The sequence below is a fragment of the Suncus etruscus genome, chromosome 4 (genome assembly GCF_024139225.1).
Source record: "Suncus etruscus isolate mSunEtr1 chromosome 4, mSunEtr1.pri.cur, whole genome shotgun sequence".
Lineage (NCBI taxonomy): Eukaryota > Metazoa > Chordata > Mammalia > Eulipotyphla > Soricidae > Suncus > Suncus etruscus.
In genome coordinates, this window is record NC_064851.1 from 76,234,432 (window position 1) to 76,256,594 (window position 22,163).

General features: G+C 40.6%; 1 protein-coding gene across 1 annotated transcript in view; it reads left to right on the forward strand.

Moving 5' to 3' along the window:
* Positions 1–21,572, forward strand: part of CRYBG1 (crystallin beta-gamma domain containing 1) — a 56,339-nt gene extending 34,767 nt beyond the window's left edge. Inside the window, exons 11-20 of the mRNA XM_049771230.1 lie at positions 242–387; positions 6,532–6,658; positions 7,040–7,072; positions 8,554–8,666; positions 10,548–10,677; positions 14,524–14,663; positions 16,672–16,795; positions 17,396–17,554; positions 19,522–19,684; positions 21,351–21,572. Coding sequence (XP_049627187.1) covers positions 242–387; positions 6,532–6,658; positions 7,040–7,072; positions 8,554–8,666; positions 10,548–10,677; positions 14,524–14,663; positions 16,672–16,795; positions 17,396–17,554; positions 19,522–19,684; positions 21,351–21,439 — 1,224 coding nt within the window. The 3' untranslated portion in view covers positions 21,440–21,572. The remainder of the gene's footprint in view (positions 1–241; positions 388–6,531; positions 6,659–7,039; positions 7,073–8,553; positions 8,667–10,547; positions 10,678–14,523; positions 14,664–16,671; positions 16,796–17,395; positions 17,555–19,521; positions 19,685–21,350) is intronic.
* Positions 21,573–22,163: the final 591 nt, after the last annotated feature.

Below are 22,163 nucleotides of genomic sequence, written 5' to 3' on the forward strand. Positions count from 1 at the left end.
GGTGCTAGAGGTAAGGTGTCTGCCTTGCAAGCACTAGCCAAGGAAGGATCACGGTTCTATCCCCCGGCGTCCCATATGGTCCCCCCCAAGCCAGGGGCAATTTCTGAGCACTTAGCCAGGAGTAAACCCCTGAGCATCAAAAGGGTGTGGCCCAAAAAACCAAAAAAAATATATGGCTAATACTTAATCTCCTTGAATAAGAAATGTCTGGTCATTGAATTTTGAACTTTTTTCTCAATAGGATTTTTCGAATGCTCACATGATAATGTACAGTGAAAAAAACTTTGGATCCAAAGGTTCCAGTATCGATGTATTAGGAATCGTTGCTAATTTAAAGGAAACCGGATATGGTGTAAAAACACAGTCTATTAATGTCCTGAGTGGAGTGTAAGTAAAACAACTCAATCATGTTTCTAAGTTTGGATGGGGTGGGTGTCAGTTTGGCATGTGTTCATCTAATTGCCTCTGACAGAGAGCAGGTACTTAATAAGCAAATTTCTCATTAATGAACTCAGTAATTTATGATTTGTACTTATAAAGTCATACTCATGTACTTTCCACATATTACATGCATTCAAGTAGACTTTTAGGTTTTTGTTTTGTTTGGGGGGGCCACAGTAATGGTGCTGTGAACATACTCCTGGCTCAGTTGATAATAGGGTATATTATGAGGTGCCTGGGATTGACTGGGTCAGTTGCATGCAAGGCCAATAGCTCTAGCTGCTGTACCTATTGTTCTGGCCCTGGAGTGATTTAAATAGACAGTTGAGCTTATCCCCTCTTTTTTTGCATAGAATGCTCTCATGGGAACAAATGTTGACCTGAAATCAGAAACCTGAAGTGGGGGACAAAGTCCCATTAGATTTTCCTCTGATTCTAGAACTGCTACATTTAATTTTCTTACTGAGATTATTTTCCCCTTAATTTTTGGGTCACACCTGGCAGTGCTTAAAGACCACTCCCATCTCAGGGCTCACTCTTGGTGGTGCTGGGGTATCATGAATGCTAGGGATTAAGTATTTTCATTGAACTGTCTCTCCAGCCCTACCATACTTTTGACATAAAAAATGTTCACTTTAGGAGCTGGAGCGATAGCACAGCAGGTAGGGCATTTGCCTTGCATGTGTCTAATCCAGATTCGATTCCTGGCATCCCATGTGGTCCTCCAAGCCTGCCAGGAGTAATTTCTGAGTACAGATTCAAGAGTAACCCCTGAACACTGCCAAAACAACAACAACAAAAATACTCATTTTAGTTATTAGTAATTATTATTTTATATTATTATTTATTATTATATTAATAATATTAAATTATTATTTAGTTATTATTAGTAATTAATAGTAATAGGATGTTTTATTAATGCTGAAGTAAGTTTTTATTGAAAGATGATCAAGCAAGATTATTTGAGATGCAAGGGACCATAGACCAACTTAGAATGGCAAAAATCAGAAAATGAAAATTCATTGGCCTACATACCTAAAAAGTACTAGAGAAGATTTTACTTGAGTTGTGGGTGTATTGAGGTTTATACACTGTCGTTAGAGCTTATTTCAGTCTCTCCCTTGGATATTTTTTTTTTGTTTTTTTTTTTTTTGGGACATCTAGCCTAGCTCAAGACTTCTGGTTCTGCACAGGGATCACTCATGGCAGGGCTTGGAGGACTATATGCAGTTCCAAGGATCAAACCTAGGTTAATTACTTATAAGGCAACACTATATACAGTACTGTCTCTTCTTTTCTTTCTTGACCTTTTTCTATGTTGATTTCCTCAGGCTTTTATCCCATAGTCTGCCTATTGCATTCTTATCTGATTTTAGTTCTCTCTTTCCTTTCTCACAAAATTTCCACGTATGATTCCTATTCTATAAGTCTGGTCAGATCACATGCCTGTGTCAGTCACCAAATACAGGGCTATGATGTGAGGCCTGAGTGATGTACTCTCTCTAGAGCTTATCTGGAGGGTCAGGTCCATAGGAGTTATGTAGATCAGGAAGTAGATTTCCTAGAGACATGAAAAAGATTGAGAATTGATTTCTGATGCCTTTTTAGGGGAGTTAGACAATTACCTTTATGATCCAGATTGATGTGCATTACAGTTGTCCTAAGTGAAAGTATTCCTAAATTGTTATATAAAATGATTTCACATTGGTGCTATGGAAGTGTTTGATGTTAGTGCTTTTGTCTCATGAGTAACAGGATTTTTGAATTGTTCTAATCTCAACTTTTTTATAGTTTGTGGAAATCATTTCCATAGTAGCCCTGGATATTTGAGATGTTTAAGCAGTGTAACATGCTTCACATTTTTGCAATCCCCCACATCCTTTCCCCCTGTTTGCTGTTGATGCTGTAGTTAGGATGACAAGGGCTGCACCCTTGCCTGGCTCTGGCACTGACACATCTTGGCCGTGACACTTTCAGAGCATTGATAACAGAGCAGGTCATGATACAACCTCAGCCAGATGCTCACCAAGTGTTGTATGGCTTTAGTTGTGCTTACACATGTGCTTCCCTGGATCCCACTCTTTAATCTGTGGAGCTTACACATTCTGTTCATGGTCTTGAATACATACTTACCAGATGTCATACTTCCTGGATGTGGCACACACACACCTTTTATTTATTTTTTTGAGGGGTCATATCTGCTATGCTTAGGGCTTTCTCATTTCTGGCTATGCTCAGGGATCACTCCTGGTGCTGTTCAAGTGCTTGTATGTGGAGCTGAGGATCAAATCCAGGATAATTGCATGTAAGACAGATATCTACTTTCCTATCTCCAGTTCACACATCTTTTAGTTGTGGTGACTGAGGAATTACACCCCATTGTTGGTTGTGATGCTTACACACACCTGGCTCTGCTATCGACTTTGCTTGCAATGTCCATGTGAGCAGAACTACTAATCCTCAAGAGCAGAACTGTGAAGACCATGCCTAACTTTATATGATGGCACAGGGATTGAATTTATGACCATATGCTTACAAAGCAGATATTTAAATCTGCTAAGCTTGTTTTCAGGGCCACAGTAGAATATGCATTTACTGTTAGTCATGCTTATCAAATCCTTGTGTATGGTGGTTGCCTGTGGTACATACCATGTTGGCAAAATGATATCATTGACTGCTGGGCCTTTCTTTGTCACAAGAAATGCATATATTGGACCTAACATTTTAGAATTTCCTATATTATGAGTCTTATATGACAGAAGTCATCTCAAATGATGCCCTGGCTCAATAGTTTTTTTAGATCTTATTTTACTTTAGAGGAAAATCCAGTGTTTGTTTTGAGGAACAGTTGTTTGTTTTGAGCCTGACCACATATACAGTTCCATTATTCCAAGCCTCCTCATACACAGAAGTGGAGGACACAGAAGAAAGCTGGGCAGAATTTATTTGCTTTCCCTTATGACCTGCTGCAAATTATGCAGCTGAGGGAGGTAGGATGCTGCCCTCCCTGAGCCAATATTTCCTTTATACTTTGGTTACTTTGGGCATATTTCTATTTTGGGTTTTTATTTCCAGTTGCACCTCCTGACTTAAGGATTTTTACTGATTGTAACCATTGTTTTGGTATATGGGGAAAGTCACAGCAGGCCTTGCTCTCAGACATGCAGACACACATTTACCCTACTTTATAGTATTCACTTGTGGAGTGCCACTGCAGTTACCAGGACTAGCTGCTTCTTCATATTTATTCAGTTGGTCACTTGACATATATTTATTGAAGTCTCTTATGTATTAGACATCTATCTTTAGAGAAGTCATGATATTTATATAAAACAATTGCTGTTAAAAAAAAAAAGGTAGGAATTAAGTGCTTTTGGAATCAAACAGCAGCAGGAGAGAACCATACTGTGTGGATGGAGGAAGGCCTCTGGAGGTAGCCCCATGGCTTGGCAGTGGGCCCCCACCCTGGGAAAAGTAAGATGTGGCTAGCCCAGAGAGGCAGGCTTGCTCATCTGCTCATCTGGGCATGTTGCATTCTCAGCCAGGTCTGTCGGCAGAGACCAGAGAGTACACTCTGCCACAAATGAATAATATGCTATTTGGAAATTTTATGCAGCTTCTCCAGCACTTGAGGTTTTTTTATTGGTCCATTTTTTTTGTTTGTTTGTTTGGGGCCTACATCCAGCTGTGCTTAGATCTGACTCCGGGCTGTGTGCTCAGGAATCACTCCTGGCTGGGCTCAGGGACCTTCTGGGATGCCAGAGATTGGCTCAGATCAGCCACGCCCAAGGCAAATACTCTCCTACCCTCTGGAGTACTATCTCTCCAGTCCCTGCACTTGAGGTTTTAAATCAAGCCCTTTGGGCAATGCAGTTGCATTCTGTTTTAATATCAATGGAGGAAGGTTCAGTGAGGCTGAATGAAATAGTACATGGAAGGAAACGGGGCTGGATGAGTGACCAGGTCTCTGTAGAAAAACCATCACAGTTCATCTCAGACTCCATTCTTTTTTTTTTGTTTGTTTTTGTTTTTGGGTCACACCTAGCAGCGCTCAGGGGGTTACTCCTGGCTCTGTGCTCAGAAATCACTCCTGGCAGGCTCGGAGGACCATATGGGATGCCGGGATTCTAACCACCCTCCTTCTGCATGCAAGGCAAACACCTTACCTCCATGCTAGCTCTCCAGCCCCAGACCCCATTCTTTGAACCTGGTACTTTCCATTCAAAACAAATACCCACAAATGCTAACAGGAAAGGCTTCTCACCCATCATGAACTTTTGAGGGCAAGAACTTTTTTTATCATTTTCTTTGACACCCTCCCCCCTACTTTTCTTCCCTTTGAGGCTGCAACCCTGGTAGCATCTGGGAATGGCACAGGCTTGGTTGTAGTGTTTCCTGGGGGGGGTGTCACCCATTTTAGCTGTAGTGCTTGTACACTTGGTCTTTGAGGGGTGGCACTTAATGGTGCCCAGTCACATTGATGCTCATTGGGAGGTCACATACCACTGGATACCAGAGATTTTACAAGTATTCACAACCCTAGGGTTCCAGGACTGTAGGTTTCTGGGACTATGCTCAGCATATGTGGGAGGTGCTGGGAATCAATTTAAGGCCTCTCATTTTAGGGGTTTTGTTTTGTTTTTGATCATACCTAATGGTGCTCAGGACTCCTAGCTCTAAGCTCAGGAATCACTCCTGGGAAGGCACAGGGGACCATTTGTGATGCCAGGGAATTGAACCTAGGTTAGCTTTATGCAAGGCAAGTACCCTACCTGCTGTACTATTGCCCCAGACTCCAACCTTTCACTTTCAAGGCAAGTGCTGTAGCCACTAAGTTAACCCCCATGCCTCTGGATTTTATCTTTTTCATCTCTCTTTCTCTATGCCAGTATAGTTCCTGGCATGAGATACTATTGTAATGGTCAGTAGTGCTGATGAGTAAATGAATGAACTTTTCTATAACTTCAGGTTTTTGGAGGGTTCTAGTTTCCATAGGGGCACATAGGTATTATTCCTTTAAGCTGTGAGAGAATCAGTGACAGTGAATAAATTGAGGCTCAAATATTCACAGTATATCTTAAGTAATAACTTAGTTGAAAAACTTAAAGACTTCATTTAAGTCATTGATGGATTGGAAAGTCCATCAATATGTTTTTTTCTTCTTAATTTATATCACTAAATGATAACAAATAAAAATGTTCTATTTAAAATTTCTTTTATTTATTTAAACACAGTGGTTTATAAAGTTGCTCATAATACAGTTGTTTTTGGAGTTCCATATTCCAATACCAATCTCACCATCAGTATAACACTTCTACCACCATTGTTCCCATAACCCCTTGGCAGGCATAACGTAATGTGCTTTATGTTGCTTCTTACAACTAAGTAGTAAACAAATGAAAATATTCTTAAAAAAAAAAAAACTGGGCCCAGAGAGATAGCACAGCGGTGTTTGCCTTGCAAGCAGCTGATCCAGGACCAAAGGTGGTTGGTTCGAATCCCGGTGTCCCATATGGTCCCCTGTGCCTGCCAGGAGCTATTTCTGAGCACACAGCCAGGACTAACCCCTGAGCACTGCCGGGTGTGGCCCAAAAACCAAAACAAACAAACAAACAAACAAAAAAAAACCAAAAAACACCTTATCTTTTGTATATACGAGATTGTCCAGTTTCTGGAAAAATATTTAATGTCAAACACAAAAACATTTTTACTTATTATAATTCTTATAATTCTTGAATAACAAAGATCTTATTTTACACTTATTAAAATAACTCTTTTTAGAAATCCAAATTGTTTTTTGACAATAGAACTAGAAAGTAAACAGAAGTCTTCCCACTGGAGCTAGAAAGATAAAGTTGCAGGAACAGCAGGGAGTTTAGGCAAAGATACTCTCACTTGCCACTTGGATTTGCTATGAAGACAGGTGGGTTTATTTGTAAAAACCAAAACAAAAAAAAATGAAGACTAGAGATATGAAGCAAATACAAGTTTCTGTATAGTACACTTAACCAAATGTGTGTTATTGTTTTTTGTGTCAACTAGTACACTTGAACTGTGACCTATAACAAGTCAGCATTCTTCTGTTTTTAGGTGGGTGGCCTATGAGAATCCTGATTTCACAGGAGAACAGTATGTACTGGATAAAGGCTTTTATACCAGTTTTGAAGATTGGGGAGGCAAAAATTGCAAGATTTCTTCTGTTCAACCTATTTGTTTGGTAAGGAGTTGATATTTTATGTATTTTTAGTTGGTTCCACACCTGGTAGTTTGCACACTGTTTTGGGATGGCTCCCAGCAGTGCTGGGAGCAGAGGTGGGGAGACAGTGCTGGAGATTGAACCCCAGGTCTCCAAAAAGCAAAGAGCATGTTTCAACCTTCTGAACTCACTCCCAAGGTGAGGACTTACCTTTTTGTGTGAAACTTCCATTGAAGTCTGAATCTTCTGAATGTGTGCTTTTGGTTCATGGATACTTTTTGGCATCTCAGAAAGTACTGAGTTATTTTTAATGGTTAGTGATAATTGTTTGAAAAAAAAAAAACTTGTTTCAGATGTCTGTTCTCTACTCATTTCCTCTCTCTCTCTCTTTAAAATTCTTAGGATTCCTTCTCTGGCCCCAGGAGGCGAAATCAGGTAATTTAAAATATATTCATTATTTTAAAATTAGAGACCCTCTACAAAAAGTTGAACTTATTTCTAAAATGTCATACATTTAAAATATCTTGTTAGTATTGCTCAGTATTATGTCTGAAAGCAACAGCAATGCCTTTTAAAATTAGATTTATGTGTACGTTAATGTTTAGTTGATAATAGCATTGACTTATATCTAAATGTTTCTTATTAAGTACTCTTATTATTTATGCTATTCCACTGAGTCAGAGAATTTGTGGTAATGTACTAAGATTATTATTTCAAAATTAGCACACGGTTAATGTGATAAAAGGTAAAATGAAGTACATTTGCTGTGTCTGCATTAGACAAACATTTTATATAGTCTCTTTTTTATGGTCTCTCATTCCTACCTTTTGAATGCTGACTGATTACATCAACTTAAGTGTTACATTTGTTATTTAGGCTTTTTAATGGAAGAGTTCAAACAGACCTAATTATAGAGGCATAAATACCATTGTAGCTTCCTTTATTGGCACATACAAGATTCTAATAGGTCAGCAAGGAACTTCCACTGAGAGACAGGGAATCTACGTGTTTCCAGTATGTGACTTCTTATAAATGCAGAACTGATGAACAATTATTTTTGGCCACAATAAAGCGAGGACTTGCTTCCTACTTTGTTAGGATAGAGTGTTCATGTACAGCTGCTGCAGTGTTTGATTGTCTTTGATGCCTATAAATTAAACCATTTTAAATGGTGCTGCCAAAGTATTTCTAATTGATTATAGATGTAGAAATAGAAAATTATAGGATTTGGGGGGCCAGATAGCACAGTGGCTGACCCAGAATGGACCCAGCGGCATCCCATATGGATTCTGAGCCCACCAGGAGTGATTTCTGAGCTCAGAGTCAGGAGTAACCCCTGAGCACTGCGGGTGTGGCCCCCCCCCCCAAGAAAAAAGAAGAAAGAAAAAAGAGAGAGGGAAGAAAGAAAGAAAGAAAGGAAGGAAGGAAGGAAGGAAGGAAGGAAGGAAGGAAGGAAGGAAGGAAGGAAGGAAGGAAGGAAGGAAGGAAGGAAGGAAGGAAGGAAAGAGAAAGAAAGGGAGGGAGAGAAAAAGAAAGAAAGAGAGGGAGAAAGAAAGAAAGAAAGAAAGAAAGAAAGAAAGAAAGAAAGAAAGAAAGAAAGAAAGAAAGAAAGAAAGAAAGAAAGAAAGAAAGAAAGAAAGAAAGAAAGAAAGAAAGAAAGAGAGAAAGAGAGGGAGAGAGGGAGAGAGGGAGAGAGGGAGAGAAGAAAGAAAGGAAGGAAGGAAGGAAGGAAGGAAGGAAGGAAGGAAGGAAGGAAGGAAGGAAGGAAGGAGAAAGAAAAAGAAAATTATATGACACACATTTTCACACCCACTTACTAGAAAAGAATTTAGAAGCCATGGTTGGGTCATTGTTTCAAAGTTTGAATGAGTTGGTCTATAGAGAAAAAGTACTCTGTACTTCCTTTGCTTTTTCAGATACATTTGTTTTCAGAACCACAGTTCCAAGGCTCCAGTCAAAGTTTTGAAGAAACAACAAGTCAGATTGGTGATTCATTTTGTGCCAACTCTTGCAGAGTTTTAGGAGGAAGGTAAGCAAGACAGAGGACCAGCAGTGCCTGATTCTTGGGGAAAAGAGAATCAAAATGTTGGCAAGTATTGGGTGCTTGGTGCAGTTTAGAAAAGCACTACACGGGCCCGGAGAGATAGCACAGCGGCTTTTGCCTTGCAAGCAGCCAATCCAGGACCAAAGGTGGTTGGTTCGAATCCCGGTGTCCCATATGGTCCCCCGTGCCTGCCAGGAGCTATTTCTGAGCAGACAGCCAGGAGTAACCCCTGAGCAATGCCGGGTGTGGCCCAAAAACTAAAAAAGAAAAGCACTACACTTAGTATGTTAGTGCTAAGTTATGCTTCTCATAATTCAATAGTTGTATGTTGGGATGTAGGGATTTAGTGTTGGAAACATCCATGGTTCCCACCTCACTGTGCTGTATGATTTGCACCAGGTTCTAGGTTTTCCAGGCCCATTCTTTCATGTGTAAAGGGACTGTAGATCATATCAAAGGTCACCCTAATAGACTATTCTGCAGGAGATGTGAGTAGGAGGTATGCAGCATAGTAAAAGAATCGAGTATGTCTATCTCTTAATGATACAACTTTTGCTTTGTCCTCTATGTTATCCCCAGCAATGGAAATGTATCTGGCATAGTATTACTTAAGTATTTTCTGGATTAAAATGCAAAAACAGAGCCGGGAGGGATGGCATAAATGTTAGAGCACATGTGTTGCATGTAGGAACTCCTAGTTTATTTCCTGGCACCACATGGTCCCCTGAGCATCACCATAAGCCAGTCCCAAAGAGCTTGCTGGAGTAGCTTGTTGTGCTAATAACAGTGCTTGTCAGGTATGCTTATAAAGCAAAACAAACCATAAAAAGTGGGACAAAAACATAACCGAGGAGTCAACTATTAGCACAAATGCCCAGTATATGTGTCCCTAATACCATATGGTTTCTCAAGTAGTACTGAAGTGTCCTGGCCTCGCACGTGCACCCCGCACACACACACCGAGGTTGTATGAGGTTTCTATAACAAAAGGAAAACAAATAACTCTTCTAGAAAGGTATGGTGAATTTCCATGAACTTTTTTGAAGTCCAGAGAAGCTAGGTGATTTTTCTAAAGTCACTGATAGCTTGATATATGGCCCAGTAAGAAGGGGTTGGAAATGATTATAAAGAAATGAGAGAGGGGCCGGGCGGTGGCGCTAAAGGTAAGGTGTCTGCCTTGCCAGCGCTAGCCTAGGACGGACCGCGGTTCGATCCCCCGGTGTCCCATATGGTCCCCCAAGCCAGGAGCGACTTCTGAGCGCATAGCCAGGAGAGTAACCCCTGAGCGTCAAACGGGTGTGGCCCAAAAACCAAAAACCAAAAAAAAAAAAAAAAAAAAAAAAAGAAATGAGAGAAATTCTGAAAGAAGGTTAGTAGACCCAGGTCACTGACAGCATTGAGGTTAAAGGGTTTTGGGGGGAGGACTTCAGTATTAGACAGAATTAATTAGATTAGACAGGATTAGACAGTCTTGACTGAGTGAAGGTAAACTCTGTGAGAGGAACAAGAAATGCTGGAGGTAAGCCTGATATTTTTCTACACATAAATCTACAGATTTAACAACTGACATTTAAATATGAATTCATTACAAAATAAAATGCAATGAATATACCTAGATTATTTTGTGTGCTTTGGGGTTTTTGTTTGTTTGGGGGCATTGTGGTGTCAGGGTCAAGAGAAAGCTCAAAGGAATGAATGAATGCAGGGACCTTGGATTAGATCCTGTCACCTTGCTGGGAGTAGTAGATTCTGAACACTACCAGATATGATTAAAAAACCCAGACATAATCCTTTTAAAAATAAAATATTTTGGATTGGAATTCCTCAGATGACTTACTAGCTGTGTGTCGTTTTTCCTTCCTGTAGCTGGGTTGCATATGATGGCGAGAATTTCACTGGGAACCAGTATGTGCTGGAAGAAGGACACTACCCTTCTCTCTCTGCTATGGGATGCCTTTCAGGTGCAACTTTCAAGTCTCTCCGGTTCATAGATGCTGTAAGTACATCTGTATGAATAATACCGCAGAGATGCTTAGCCAACTGATGGTCAGAGCATGAAGCCAGCCCAAAGAGCTTATTCTGGACTTAACTTGGACAGGAAACGAGCTGCAGGAGAGCTTTGGGTCCTTTCCTCTGTTTTAGGAAGACAGTGCCATTCAGAGCCAGCAGCAGAATGCAGAAGCAGGTTCTGGGGAGACTTTGGAAGTTGCACTGGGCTTCCTGATTGTTCTTGGATTTCTCTCTCTCTCTCTCTCTCTCTCTCTCTCTCTCTCTCTCTCTTGTTCTTGGATTTCTCTCTCTCTCTCCTCTCTCTCTCTTCTCTCTCCTCTCTCTCTCATAAAGCCTTATCCTATCCAAGAAAGAAAAAATGTATGTTTGTTACACACCTATATGAGATTTTTGATTGAGATAAATTGTATTATGCTGGTGGATTTCAAAGGATTATGAGTAACTCAATACAAAAGTATTGATCAGCAAATTTTGAGAACTGTCTATTCTACTGCTTGCATATCTGATAACTTATGTGAACTGGTACGAGGTTTCCATATTTGATCCTCATAAGTTTATGACCTATGAGATAGATTAAAGCAAGTCACTTCTGGTTTTCCAGTGCATATTAAGTGGGTTCATGACATAACATCACTTAGGATCTCAGTAGTGTATGGGCTCCTATTTCCCACATCATAGCCATTGATATTAATTTATTTATTTATTTATTTATTTATTTATTTGGTTTTTGGGCCACACCCAGTAACACTCAGGGGTTACTCCTGGCTATGTGCTCAGAAGTTGCTCCTGGCTTGGGGGACCATATGGGACACCGGGGGATCGAACCGCGGTCCGTCCAAGGCTAGCGCAGGCAAGGCAGGCACCTTACCTTTACCGCCACCGCCCGGCCCCGATATTAATTTATTTTTGTTGTGGGGCCATGCCCAGCAGTGCCAGGGCTTACTCTTTCTGCTCAGAGATTACTTCTCGTGGGGCTCAGAGGGTCCTATGTGGTGTTGAAGATTGAACTGGGTCCATAAGCTCACAATGCAAATACCATATCTACTTAATATCTCTCTGCCTCCTCCCCTCCTTTATTCTCTTTATTCTTATTCTGAGACTTTCTACCAGCTGTCAATTTGAAGGAGTTAGAATGTAGTAGTATCTCACTGTTGTATTCAACTGTGTTTGACTATTAGTGAAGTTGGTCACATATACTTAACTAATTTGGGGCTTCCTATTCAATTAATTGCCTATTTTATAATTTTTGCTCATTTCTAGATTACTTTTCTGCTTATTTTGTTTGTTATTGATTTGCTAGAATACTTTATAGTTTTAAACTTTATTATCATGTAGATTTTGAGTTATACCTGATGATGCTCAGGGCTTACTCCAGACTTTCTGCTTAGAAGTCACTCCTTGCCAGGAGTTTGGGGAACCTGCCGGGTTTAAGGACCCTATGCAGTGTTAGAGATTGAACTAGGGTCTGTCTCATGCAAGGTAGATGCCTTCCCCACTATATTATTTCTATAGTCCTATTATATTTTAGAGATTTGCAATTAAATGTGTCCCACTTTATTATGTATGTGGTGATTTTGACCACAGTATTTCTTTTGCACAGCAATCATTATTTATTTTTATATGAATAAATATAAAAACAAAAAAATTCAGTATTTTTGAGTAAGTATTGGAGCCTGGTTCAGTCTTTGGTCACAAAAGCTTGGTTTCAGTCCTAAATGCTCTGTTTGAAATGATCTGCAGAAATCTTTTATTTTAATGTAGCTAAAGCAGTATTCATTATAAGAAAACTGCAAAATAATTTTCAGATGTTAAATCCTGGGTGTGCCTATAATTTTGGAAAGTCTTAGTTTTTGATAATTGATCTCCATAAAAAGTTTTGAATACGTGTAGTTGGTGGTTTTAGTTTTAAGAATAAAAAGAACATATGTGAGTTGCCTTGTCTTATTGCTTCCTGCCTGTTCCAAAAAATTAAAATGTGAACCTTTAATGAGCTTGAAAACAGCTGCTGAGAAATGGGGAAATTATGTGGGAATAAGTAATGAAACAGCTAAGGGTTCCATACTGAGTCTGCCTAGAATTCTAAAAACTGCTTACTAAGTATCTATTGAGAAAAATTAAAACAACACCCCCCCCTCCGAAGAGCCCAGAAACAGTTTTCAAATACTTTACTTTCTTCACTTAGAACTTTCAATATGTGCTCACATCACTTTCAACACATTGCTGCTCTTTTTAGTTTGATTGTGGTTAAATATTTTACTGGTATTAAGAATACGCATTTCATTCCCCTTTCAGAGGGTGGGGGTAGAAATCCATACCCAGCATGCTCCTGGTTCCATGTTCTGGAGGTGCTCAGGGGACCTCAGAGGCAAAGCAAAGGATTGAGCCTGGATCTCCAGCATGGAGATACCTCCCATGTTCTCTCTGGCTTCACGACTATACATCTCAACTCTGACTTAACACTTCAAATCTGTTTGATGTTTGACACTAAATCTTTTCAACATTTTGGACCTGCCCTCTTAAAGAAAAGTGCAAAGTAGTAACGCTGCATTTTTGTCATTTCCTTCTGTTTTATATAACCTAATTCTTAGACCATACAAATGACTTCTACACACTCATCTACACTATTTACTGGTTGGCAAAATCTTTCTGCATGCCAGAGCACACCCACTTAAGTGAGTCAGTATAATGACGAACACCTTCACATGTAGGCAGGGAAGTTTTGATGTTTTATTAGTTATGATCTTGTGAGCAGCAGAGGTTCCAAGAGGGTCCTGAACCTATTGTCCTACTGCCTTGTTTTCAGAAAACTAAATTACTCAGTACCCCATGGAAATCTACTTTTGGCAGGGGTATTGAGGGTGAGGAAGCACACCTCACTGAACCAACAGAAAAGTACCCAACACTCAAGTACATCTGAGGCTACTACATCCCAACTTTTCTGGGTAGGTGGGGAGCCAGTATCACCTGCTCTGGAAAACACTACTCTATAGTTTAAAAAATAAGAACAAGATTCCCACTTTGCATCATCCTAAAAGTTAGTGAACTTCATGCTCTTGTTCTCTTTATAATGCATCAAAAATGTGAATATGGGGCTCCGATCCTGTTTTTGTGTTTGTTTGTTTGCTTGTTTTTCTTTTAAATTTCCCTTTCTCTCCTCCCAACAATGTCTACAAAAGGGTTTGAGGGTTCAGAGCAATAGTATTTTAGCAGGTAAGACACTTGCCTTGCACAAGGCCAACGCAGGTTCAATTCCCAGCATCCCATTTGGTTCCCCAAGCACCCTAACCCTGTGCATCTTTGGGAGTGGCCCTTTCCACAAAAAGTGAATTTGGGGGCATGAGTATATAGAATCATTGTCTTGAAAAAACAAGGCACTTGCAAATACAAACATAAATAAGGGAAAGTGCAACTACACTCACTGCCTGCTCACCCTCTCTGATTATGTCCACAAGTTCCTGCTGATCCAGAAAATAAGAGATGGAAATCCAGCTCCTCAGGATTAGTGATCCAGGGACATAGCTAGCCTCCATGCCTGCAATACCTTCTGCTCTAACACTGTCAACTCTGTTCTATCTTTCTCTGGGCGGAGATAAAGCTTCCTGCCCACTCTATTAGTTTCAGCGCAGCATGTGGAAAGCCAGGATTTCTGGAAAAGGTGTCTGTGTAGACTGAGGCTGGGGATGGCTAGGAAAGACCAATGTCAGGAAAGAAGATTATAATGGCAGCCTACGGCTGGCTTGCTCTTGCTTTGTTCCTACAAGGAAGTGGTTTGCACCTCAGTTTGAATGATTCTCAAAGATGAATAACAGAACATTGTTTTTGCTTCATACAGGAATTCTCTGAACCGACAATTATTCTTTTTGAAAGAGAAAATTTTAAAGGAAAAAAGATTGAGCTTAATGCAGAAACAGTTAATCTTCAGTCCCTAGGATTTAACACACAGATCCGGTCTGTTCAGGTGATTGGAGGCATGTAAGTGTGTTATCAACTTGTTTATCCAGTTAAAGAGATCATTTAAAAAAATGATATGTGGGGGAACAAGAGATAGTACAGTAGGAAATATATTTGTCTTGTACCTGGCTGACCTGGGTTTGAGCCCCTGCATCCCACTCATTGCCAGGAGTGATCCTGAAGCATATAACCAGGAGTAAGCCCTAATGAGCACTACCAGGTATGGCAAAAAAAAAAAAAAAGAAGAAGAAGAAGAAGAAGGAGAAGAAGAAGAACAACAACAGAGCTTTGGTATTTCTCTCCTATATTTCCTTAAATGAATTGGCATTTACAAACCCTTATTTTCCGTGAGTCAATAAGCATATGCCTTGCCCAGATGCTTTTCCCATTGAGAAAAGCTGTATCTGAGACACCTTCATCCAGATTTTCAGGTTTTTTTCAGCTAAGGACTTTGTATCATTCCTTAAAAGTTTCTGGGGGAAAGCTTCACACACAAGGGTGCAATGAATTTATGAAGTACTCTTCCTTAGCAAGTCAGGAGAAGCTAGTCTGTTTTAGCCTTTTGAAAAGACCATGTTCTTTGACTCTGGGGCAAGGGTTGGGATTTTCCATTAGGAAAATTCCATCAGATGCTGTGCAAAATCTTTTAAGGTCAACATGGGAAGATTTTCCTCAACCATGAGTATTTAGGAAATCGAATAAGTTGTACAAATAAATGTATTTTTAAGAGGGGATTTTTCTTAGGCTAGGGAGATTGTTTAAAGTGCTAGAGTTTATGCTTGGCCTGGTAGAGCTCCCAGTTTAATCCCCAGCACTGAATGTTCCTCTACCTACCACCACAGATGAACCACAAATCTCTCCCCTTCAAAAAAAGGAAATTATTTTATTATTTTGCATTATCAAAAGAAATATAATCTTCTGTATTCTTCATCTGATATGTTGGAATTACAACTATTTAAAATGGCTACAGAATATGAGTGGTAGAATTATTGGTCTTTTTTTAAATTAGTAATTTTAAAATTACAGGTTTTAATTATTGTTTTATGATTCAGTGATTAAGATGATAATGGTGAGGGATCTAGTATGAGCAGTAGGGCACATTCCTCATTTTTTTTTTTTGGGTCACACCCAGCGGTGCTCAGAAATAGCTCCTGGCAGGCACGGGGGACCATATGGGACACCGGGATTCAAACCAACCACCTTTGGTCCTGGATCGGCTGCTTGCAAGGCAAACGCCGCTGGGGCACATTCCTCTTTGTTGGAATATTCAGAGGGAAGGTTGCTGGGGTGTTTGTGTACCAGACTTTGTAACCCACTCTTGCTCAGCTGTGGGCACTTGAACCTTTGAGGGGAGGAGACCTTGGGTACTTCAATAGTTTTCTAAATTGAGAATGATTATTCCTGTTTTAAGCATTTATTGAGTTATTTTTACTTAAGGCTTATGTAGCACTCAGCACGCTAAGAACTCTACATGTACTATTTAAATAAAAAAAAAAACCCTATTATTAAAAAGGAAACTATCTTGTGAAAAGCTATAGGAACTAACAGACTTTTCTGCTAAAAGATTTCTCTTTCCTTTTATTTATTTATTTATTTGGTTTTTGGGCCACACCTAGCAGTGCTCTGGGGTTCTTCCTGACTTTGCACTCAAAAATCACTCCTGGCAAGCTCCGGGGACCATATGGGACCCTAGGAATTGGACCTGGGTCTGTCCCGGGTTGGCCAAATGCAAGGCAAATGCCCTAACACTGTGCTTTCTCTCTGGCCCCTATTTCTGTTATTTTAGAGAGAAAAGAACTGACTTCTCTTCCATTGATCTCTGGGCATATATGCTCTTGTATCAAAAGTTTTGCTAATATCATAGAAAGGCTTCTTAAGTATGCTAGAAATCAAGGTGGTTTCATTGTCTTCCTCACTGTGTATTTACGGAATACACATAAAAATTGGAGGCTTCTACAAGTCATGGTAATTGGGGCCCACAGACAGGTGGAAACCTCCACTTACTGTGGTGATCTATTCTTTTTCACAGATGGGTCACTTATGAATATAGTAATTACCGAGGTCGACAGTTCTTGTTGTCACCAGCAGAAGTTCCTAACTGGTATGAATTCAGCGGATGCCGCCAAATAGGGTCTCTCCGCCCTTTTATTCAGGTACTATATATGTTTGGTGCTACTTTAAATAGACTCCATTGAATATTTTTGTTTGTTTGTTTGTTTTTGCTTTTGGGTCATACCCGGTGGTGCTCAGGATTTACTCCTGGCTCTGCACTCAGAAATCGTTCCTGGCAGGCTCGGGAAACCATATGGGCTGCCGGGGATCAAACCCGGGTCCATCCAGGGTTGGCCAAGTGCAAGGCAAACACCCTACTGCTGTGCTATCTCTCCGCTCCCCACTGAATATTTTTCTTGGTGTAAACGTGATTCAGCTTTTTAGATCAATTTTTAAGTTTGAAATTGGCCACTCTTCCCTGGTCTCCATGCCTGCCTGCTCTCAGAACTGCTGATTGCCACCATCACAACATGGCAGGTTGTAGACTCAGAAGTTGTAGGGCAGAAGTGTCTGCTCTGGAGGAATTCCTTACAATTTTTCAAATTCTTCTCTTTGTGAAACCTTCTCAATCTTTGTGATCTTTGTCCATATTTAATTATCCCTAAAGCTGTCTCACCTTAGATTCTGCCCTGATGTTTGTTTAATGTTTCTAACAACAAAAGGATACATGACTGATGATCATTGTGATTTTTATCTTCTAGAAGCGAATTTATTTCAGGCTTCGAAACAAAGCCACAGGGTTGTTCATGTCAACCAATGGAAACTTAGAGGATCTGAAGCTTCTCCGGATACAGGTCACGGAGGATGTAGGAGCTGATGATCAGATATGGATTTATCAAGAAGGATGCATCAAATGCAGGGTGAGTCTTTAGGAGTAGACAGAATCTATAATCACCTCTACAGGCAGGTGTTGTTTTATAATCAGCACCTTCAGGAATAACTTGGAAGACTTCTCATGGAAATCCTGGCTCTAATGGAAGCAGTTTGGGAATTTAACCTGGGTAGTCAATCAGGCACTGGGCCAAGACTGGCTGTCCCTCTTACCCCTTTTTGGAAGCTGCTTGTCAGTGAAATAAACTACAGCCTCAGCACTGTCAGCACTGTCCACTCTTGATGTGGTTCTGTTTTGGGGCACCACAGATGAGGATGGAAGGTGAAGGAACACCACCCTGTGTACAGATGACCCATCCATCACCTGCCAGTCACATGTACTACAGTGGATGATGGCCCCGCTTCCTCCTTTCCCAAGTGACAAGGAAAAGCTAAATGCTGTCAAGTTTTATAAGAGAAGTTCACGCTTCTATTAAGTTATTCTTCTTAAGCTCCCCGATTTTATGGGCTTGACTGGCTGCTCCCTTTTTTTCTTTGTTCACCTGGTACCTGTGAGTCAGCATAAGGTAGAGCACATGTTCCTGGGAATGTGGCCTCTGTAGGGAGGTGTATTGGGCTAGAGGGAATGTGGCCTTCAGTAGGCAGAGTCTCTGTTTAGAAAGATAGGTATAAACAGCTAAGATGTCAAAGGAACTATACCAGAAGCTAGAGAGGCCAGTGTCTGTCTCTGAATGATCTTAAATAAAAAAAAAATGTGCCTTTCAGCATTTTTTAATACACTTTAGTGGTGTTGTTAAGTAACTTGAAATAGGTCTGTGATAAAGGATCATAGATGATTACAATTCTTTCATCTCAATAGAAAATAGTGCTTTTCATTATTTTTTTAAACCTTCTGTAGTGGGAGCCACTCCTGGTGGTGCTCAGGCCATGAGAGTCTGGGAACGAACCCAGGGGCAAAGGTATGGGCACTCCAACCTGTGGAACACCCCTGTCCTTCACCAACATTTTCTGTAATAATGTGCTAACATCTCCTGAAAGTATGATTCAGATACATTTTTCACATATTCAGGGTTGATTTTAGGACCACTGAATTTGCATTAAAAATATACTACAGGGACTGGAGTGTTAGTATGGTGGGTAGGGTAAGTTTGCCTTGCATGCAGCCGAACTAACTTTGACAACCTAGCATCCCATATGGTCCCCTGATCACCAACAGAAGTAATTTCTGAATGCAGAGCCCTGATCACTGCCAGGTGTGACCCAAAACAAAACCAAACCACATTATACTGCATTTGTTTTCTTTCTCTGTATATGGACAGTGCACCTGTTTGGACATTTCTTAGGAAGCAAAAAGGAAAAATTGGGGCTCAAGTGATAGTACAGAGGTAGGGCATTTGCCTTGCATGTGGCCGACCTGGGACTGATCCATGATCAATCCCTGGCATTCCATATGGTCCCCCAATCCTGCCAGAAGCTATTACTGAGTGCAGTATCAGGAGTAACCCCTGAGCACTACCAGGTGTGGCCCCCACAAAAAAAAACCACAAAACAAAAAGGAAAAAATTGATGAGTAGAATGATTTTTAGCTACTTCAGTGTAAGAGCAGTGTTCAAGAATTAGAACTTTGATTCTATTATGGGAGAGTGGACAGAGCAGTGTGGTGGTGAGGGGGAATGCAGCTACACAACAGCCGCAGATTAATTAGGTTGTTACTGAGAAGGAAAAGAATCATGATGGGCACTTAAATGGTCTGGGGTTTTACCAGTGAGACAAGACTCTCCTATGTAAAAGTGACTTTCAAAGGACAGGAATTAAGAAGGATCCATCATGCATGTCCTCTGAAAGAAAAGGTTTTGGTTTTTTTGAGTATACATACCCTGCTTAAACATTAAAATCCCTCATGTGTGTTACATGAAGCCAGAAACAATCAGGGAATAGGTTCCAGTCATTCTTGACTGTGTCTCCAGTGCTGTCTCTTGTCTCATCCACCGAGCAGATAGCAGAAGACTGCTGCCTGACCATTGTGGGGAGCCTCGTCACTTCCGGCTCAAAACTGGGCCTGGCCCTTGATCAGAACGCTGACAGTCAATTTTGGAATATGAAGTCAGATGGCAGAATCTATAGCAAGATGAAACCCAATTTAGTTTTGGATATTAAAGGTAAGAGTCCTTTGGTCTATATTTTATATTTCCTTGGTTAACTATAACCTGAATCTTAACTTTTGCATGTCTTATTATGGTAGTGAGCCATCCCACATCCCAGGCTAGCCTCCATGCTATAAGTAACAACTTATGTCTTTCACAGCAACTTAAGGAACATTGAGTTCTTCCTTTCTCCCCTGAGCCATTTTACAGCCCCAAAGACTAAAGCCATTCCTTTGCCACACCCTGAAATGTTTACTTCAAACCATTTTAAGTGTTGGAATGAAAACCACTGTAAAAAGCCGGTATGATCGTATTTAGGATAAGAGGGGAGAGAGGGCTTGCAAGAAACTATTTTGGGCTTCATAGGACTATTATAAAAACTGATCAAATAGGGATTCTCTCTTATCAGTTGACCAGGCATAGATCAGACTTCTAGTTGATCTTTCTTCTACTATTGACTAGAACTGTGAGATTCTAGGACATTTTTCCTTAGGCTTCACTTCAGACAGACAGCCTGCCTTCCTATAATGCATTCCAAAGTAAGCAGTAATAATGGATATCTGGTTGAGCAGAACAGAAACACATCAGAATGTGGTAGAATGATGCCATCTTCTGGACGTGGAGAATAGGGCCATGCATCTGACATAATGTAGAAGGGAAATAGACTGATTAATTAATCATTAACTAATTAGTAGACTATGATTTTCCATTAAGCTACATTTGTTACATACACATTCTCTATTAGACTTACTAGATACTCTTCCTTCTCAGTATTCTTAGAGTTGTTTTGGTAGACATTCACACATTATTTCAGACTACATTCATGACAGCTGTGGAAACAGATTTATGCTCACTTTGAAAACATCAGCTATCTGTCATGGAGCCAGGGCACTCACTGGGCTTGTGTGCATGCTCTGCATGCGGGATGACTCGATTCCACCACCAGTAAACTCATGGTCTCCTTAAATACCTCTGCCAATGGCCAACAAATAACTGGGAAGAATTGACCAAGTTGTTCGAAAGTTTTTGGGGCTTCCCAGTCAGAACTATAACCCATAAGAAGTACATTAAGTTACTATGATAGTAAAAAAAAATCACAAAGAACTGTGGGTGTAAGCTAGGGCTTGCTAAAATCTCAGAGTGGTGAGGTCAACTGCTGCTGGTGCTGCCTCTTTCCATGACAAACTTATGCACAAAGGCCTCCTCTGACTGATCAGCTGTTTCTGTGCAAAACCTATTCCTGCATACAAACATTCCACACTCAGCAGGCCTACCTGCTTTCCTCCTGGGACTTCATATCCTCCATCCCACCACAGTCTGTCTCACAGATTTCCTCACTTCTTTCTCTTCTCTGAACTCTCCCCCCTGAGGTACAGTAGAGTATCATGTCTAGCAGGCAGAGTGTCATGTCTAGTATTGCACACCTTATAGGGGAAGGAGCCCTAGGACATTGCATGTATGTGGGAAAAGGGGGATGGATGGGGGAGCATCTATCTTAAGGGATTTTCACATGCTACTCCACTGTAGCTTGAGCTCAAGAGTGGATACTGGGCTCTCTCCCAGCTACTTCCTTGAGGCATGGAGCTCATTGCGGCCTTTGGTGTTCCTGGTATTGTAATTAGCTGAATTTACCTCCCACCTCCTGATTCACATGTTTCCTTTTATTTCTTCTTTTTTTTAGGGGGTACACAGTATGATCAGAGTCACATCATCCTCAACACAGTTAACCAAGAAAAGATAACTCAAGTGTGGGAAGCCATGGTTCTATAAACCTGAAAAAGGACTCAGTAGGAATATTTCTGGCAGTCCTTCCAGCCAGCTTATTTAACATGAAAAGGACTGCTGATGCAAGAATTCAGGGGATATGACTACCTGCTTCAACAGCTCTGGACTCCCTTGGGGATCACCCTGTGTCAGCTCTACATCCTACCAAAGACCCATCGCTGCACATCACTCATTTGTCCTTCTTTCATTTCTTACCTTTCATTTTCTTTCAGTGGTTGCATAAACAGGATGCCTCAGGAGCAATTTTGGAATGTTGTAAAAAATATATATACATATATGTCCTATCAAGACTTTATAAGACTGTGCATTTAGGAAATTATTTCTAGGGGCCGGAGTGATAGCACAGCAGTAGGGCGTTTGCCTTCCACGCGGCTGACCCAAGACGGACCTGGGTTCGATTCCTGGCATCCCATATGGTTCCCCCAAGCCTGCCAGGAGCTATTTCTGTGCACAGAGCCATGAGTAACCCCTAAGTGCTGCTGGGTGTGGCCCAAAAACCAAAAAAGAAAAGAAAAATTATTTTTAATGAAAGAAGAGAGAAAGAGGAACAAATCTACCAGCTTTATGGACCTGCAAAACTTGTTATGTGAATTAGAGAAGACCATTTTGCATTGAGAAGAAGTAATTTACTGGGTCTAATTTTGATCGTTGGCCTTATGTTTTCTGGAATTACACTGTGTAGTTAAGTGGGGGAAAGTCATATATAAAG